We start from the raw sequence: 2,831 nt of genomic DNA on the forward strand, positions 1-2,831 counted from the left end.
GCAAGCAGAGGCTCTACTGCAGGCGGGGCTGTGCAGGCCCTGAGGTCTGAGGGCGCTCTCTTGACCCCTGGGCAGCATGGCTCCTAAACGCAAGGCCTCGGTGCAGAGTGAGGGTCCCCAGAAGAAGAAGGGGCAGCAGGGGACAAAGGAGGAGGACAGCTACCGCTCCGCCGCCGAGGCCCTGAAGGCCGCACCTGCAGAGGCGCGCAGAGTCCGCGTGGACCCTCTGTGCCCACTCAGCCACCAGCCGGAGACCCAGGTGAGCCTGCAGCCTCCAAGCAGACCTGCGGGGAGAGCCCACAACCTGCCCTGCCCGCTCACAGAGTACCATGCCTGCCCCCTTCCTCCTTGGGACCCGGCTCTCTCTGGCCAAAGTAGCTCAAGTCTGGAAAGCAAACTGCAAGAAGACTCCAGACAGACCTTTGGAGTCAAAGGCTGTAGGATCCCAGGGCAGGCCCCTGAGCTTCCCAGGTCTCCCCACCACCACTCTTAAATCGGGGCTCTGCCTCTCAGCCTCTCACCCCTGGCTCGCCCATGTCCCGTCAAGCCAATTCCCTCTCAGATTCCTCCCAAGACAGGTTCACATGCCCCTACTCAGAAGGAGGGGGCAGCCATGCCCTCCTAGAGCCCCCTGCCAGGAGGGTGTGGCCCTGATTTTTTCCACATCCCCTCAGACTTATGTCCCACAGGGCAAAACCCTGACCCCCTCAAGTCCTATCAGAGAGCCTCTTCTGACCCCTCCCCTGCAGTCCGACGTCGTTCCCCACCAGCCCCCTCTCGGGGTGTCTGGGAGCCCTGCCGTCCGGTACGCACACACACCCCAGCCTCACCACAGGTGCACGAGGACTATGACTGTACCCTGAACCAGACCAACATCGGGAGCAACAACAACAAATTCTACATCATCCAGCTGCTGCAAGAGGGTGGCCGCTTCGCCTGCTGGAACCGCTGGGGCCGAGTAGTGAGTGCCACTGGCCCTACACCCACTCCCTGCGCCCTGGGGGGGTCAGCAGCTGCAGGCTACCCACCCTACCCCCCAGCTCTGCCCCCGCCCCCCTCAGTCTCCCAGACACAAGGCCTGGCCCTGCACCCAGGCCAGCAGATTTGTGGGTGTGGGGGGCAGGGCTCTGCTGCAAGCGCGTCCTGAAGGCTGTCCCTTGCAGGGAGAGGTGGGTCAGTCGAAGCTCAGCCACTTCCCTTCCCTGGAGGCAGCCAGGAAAGACTTCGAGAAGAAGTTCCGGGACAAGACCAAGAACAGCTGGGCAGAGCGAGACCACTTCGTGGCCCATCCCGGCAAGTACACCCTGATCGAAGTGCAGAGAGAACACGAGGCCCAGGAGGCCGTGGTGAAGGTACAGTGGCCAGGGACAGTGGGCGGCCTGGGTCAAGAGAGGGGGGCTGTGGGAGACCCCACCTGCTGTGCAGTCCGGGCACAGCCTCCAGATCTGGCCTCGGGCCCTGCCTGGCTCTCCCAGGCTCGCACCTTCTGCCCTAGGTGGATGGAGGCCCCGCAGCTGCAACGGTGGTCCAGCGCTTGCGGCCCTGCTCCCTGGAACCGGCCACACAGAAGCTCATCTCCAACATCTTCAGCAAGGACATGTTCAAGGACGCGATGGCCCACATGAACTTAGGTGAGTGGCCTGCAGAGCGGCAGGGGCTTGTGCAGGCAGGGCTGGCAGGCAGCGGGCAGCTGGGCTGAGGCGCCCCTCTCCTGGCGCCCTCTCCAGACGTGAAGAAGATGCCCCTGGGGAAGCTGAGTAAGCAGCAGATCGCTCGGGGCTTTGAGGCCCTGGAGGCCTTGGAGGAGGCCCTGAAGGGCCCGGCGCCGGGCGGCCCCAGCTTGGAGGAGTTGTCCTCCCACTTCTACACTGTCATCCCTCACAACTTCGGCCGTGCCCGGCCGCCGCCCATCAACTCTCCTGAGCTGCTGCAGGCCAAGAAGGACATGCTGCTGGTGAGGGCGGCAGGTGGCAGGCAACGGGCGGTGGGCAACAGCCTGGGTCTGGAGCTGGGGGGCCAAAGCCCAGCAGACTCAGGTGGGTGGACGACAGTGGGCAAGACAAAGGGAGGTAGGTGGATAGGCAGAGAGAGGCAGGGTGGCAGAGCACCAGCCAGGGAATGGACTGGACAAGTGCCCCGCCCCCCCCCCACCAACTGTCTCTTCCCTTCCGCAGCCCCCCAGTGGCCACTTCCTCTCCGCTTCCCGTCCCGCTCCCCATGCCCGCCCTCTCAGGTGCTGGCAGACATCGAGCTGGCCCAGACCCTGCAGGCCATGCCCGAGGAGGAGCGAGAGGTGAAGGAGGTGCCACACCCGCTGGACCGAGACTACGAGCTGCTCAAGTGCCACCTGCAGCTACTGGACGGCGGGGCCCCGGAGTACAAGGTGGGCTGGGCTCGCTGCTGCTGGGGTGCCCAGAGGAGTCCCGTCCTTGACTTTCTCCCCTCCTGGCCCTGGGGGAGTGGGAGGAGCGGCCGGAGGCAGTCCACAGGCCCCAGCCCTGGGTGCCCAGCCGCTACTGTCCCCACAGGTGATCCAGACCTACTTAGACCAGACCAGCTGCAGGTACCAGCCCCCGGTTCTCCAGCACGTGTGGAAAGTGAACCGAGAAGGCGAAGTAAGCACAGCCCCTGGCCCCCTCCACCCTGGCCTTGGGGGGCAGGGGGTGCTCCTCGCTGCTGTGGGCCTTACCCAGCCACCAGGCGGGCAGGTGGGCAGGCAGCTCTGCACAGGAGATGTGGATCCCTCATGTGCATGTGAGAGTGTGTGTGTGCATGTGAGTGTGTCTCAGTGTGTGTGTCTGTGAGGGGGAGTGTGTGTGTGTGAGAGAGAG

General features: G+C 64.7%; 1 protein-coding gene across 1 annotated transcript in view; it reads left to right on the forward strand.

The window, feature by feature from the left end:
• Positions 1 to 2,831, forward strand: part of PARP3 (poly(ADP-ribose) polymerase family member 3) — a 6,053-nt gene that overhangs the window by 1,000 nt on the left and 2,222 nt on the right. Inside the window, exons 2-8 of the mRNA XM_004715256.2 lie at positions 76 to 259; positions 836 to 961; positions 1,164 to 1,352; positions 1,496 to 1,631; positions 1,728 to 1,954; positions 2,234 to 2,383; positions 2,529 to 2,615. Coding sequence (XP_004715313.1) covers positions 77 to 259; positions 836 to 961; positions 1,164 to 1,352; positions 1,496 to 1,631; positions 1,728 to 1,954; positions 2,234 to 2,383; positions 2,529 to 2,615 — 1,098 coding nt within the window. The 5' untranslated portion in view covers position 76. The remainder of the gene's footprint in view (positions 1 to 75; positions 260 to 835; positions 962 to 1,163; positions 1,353 to 1,495; positions 1,632 to 1,727; positions 1,955 to 2,233; positions 2,384 to 2,528; positions 2,616 to 2,831) is intronic.

The sequence above is a fragment of the Echinops telfairi genome, unplaced genomic scaffold, assembly GCF_000313985.2.
Source record: "Echinops telfairi isolate 266 unplaced genomic scaffold, ASM31398v2 ScPeMD7_7420;HRSCAF=8458, whole genome shotgun sequence".
NCBI classification, from domain to species: domain Eukaryota; kingdom Metazoa; phylum Chordata; class Mammalia; order Afrosoricida; family Tenrecidae; genus Echinops; species Echinops telfairi.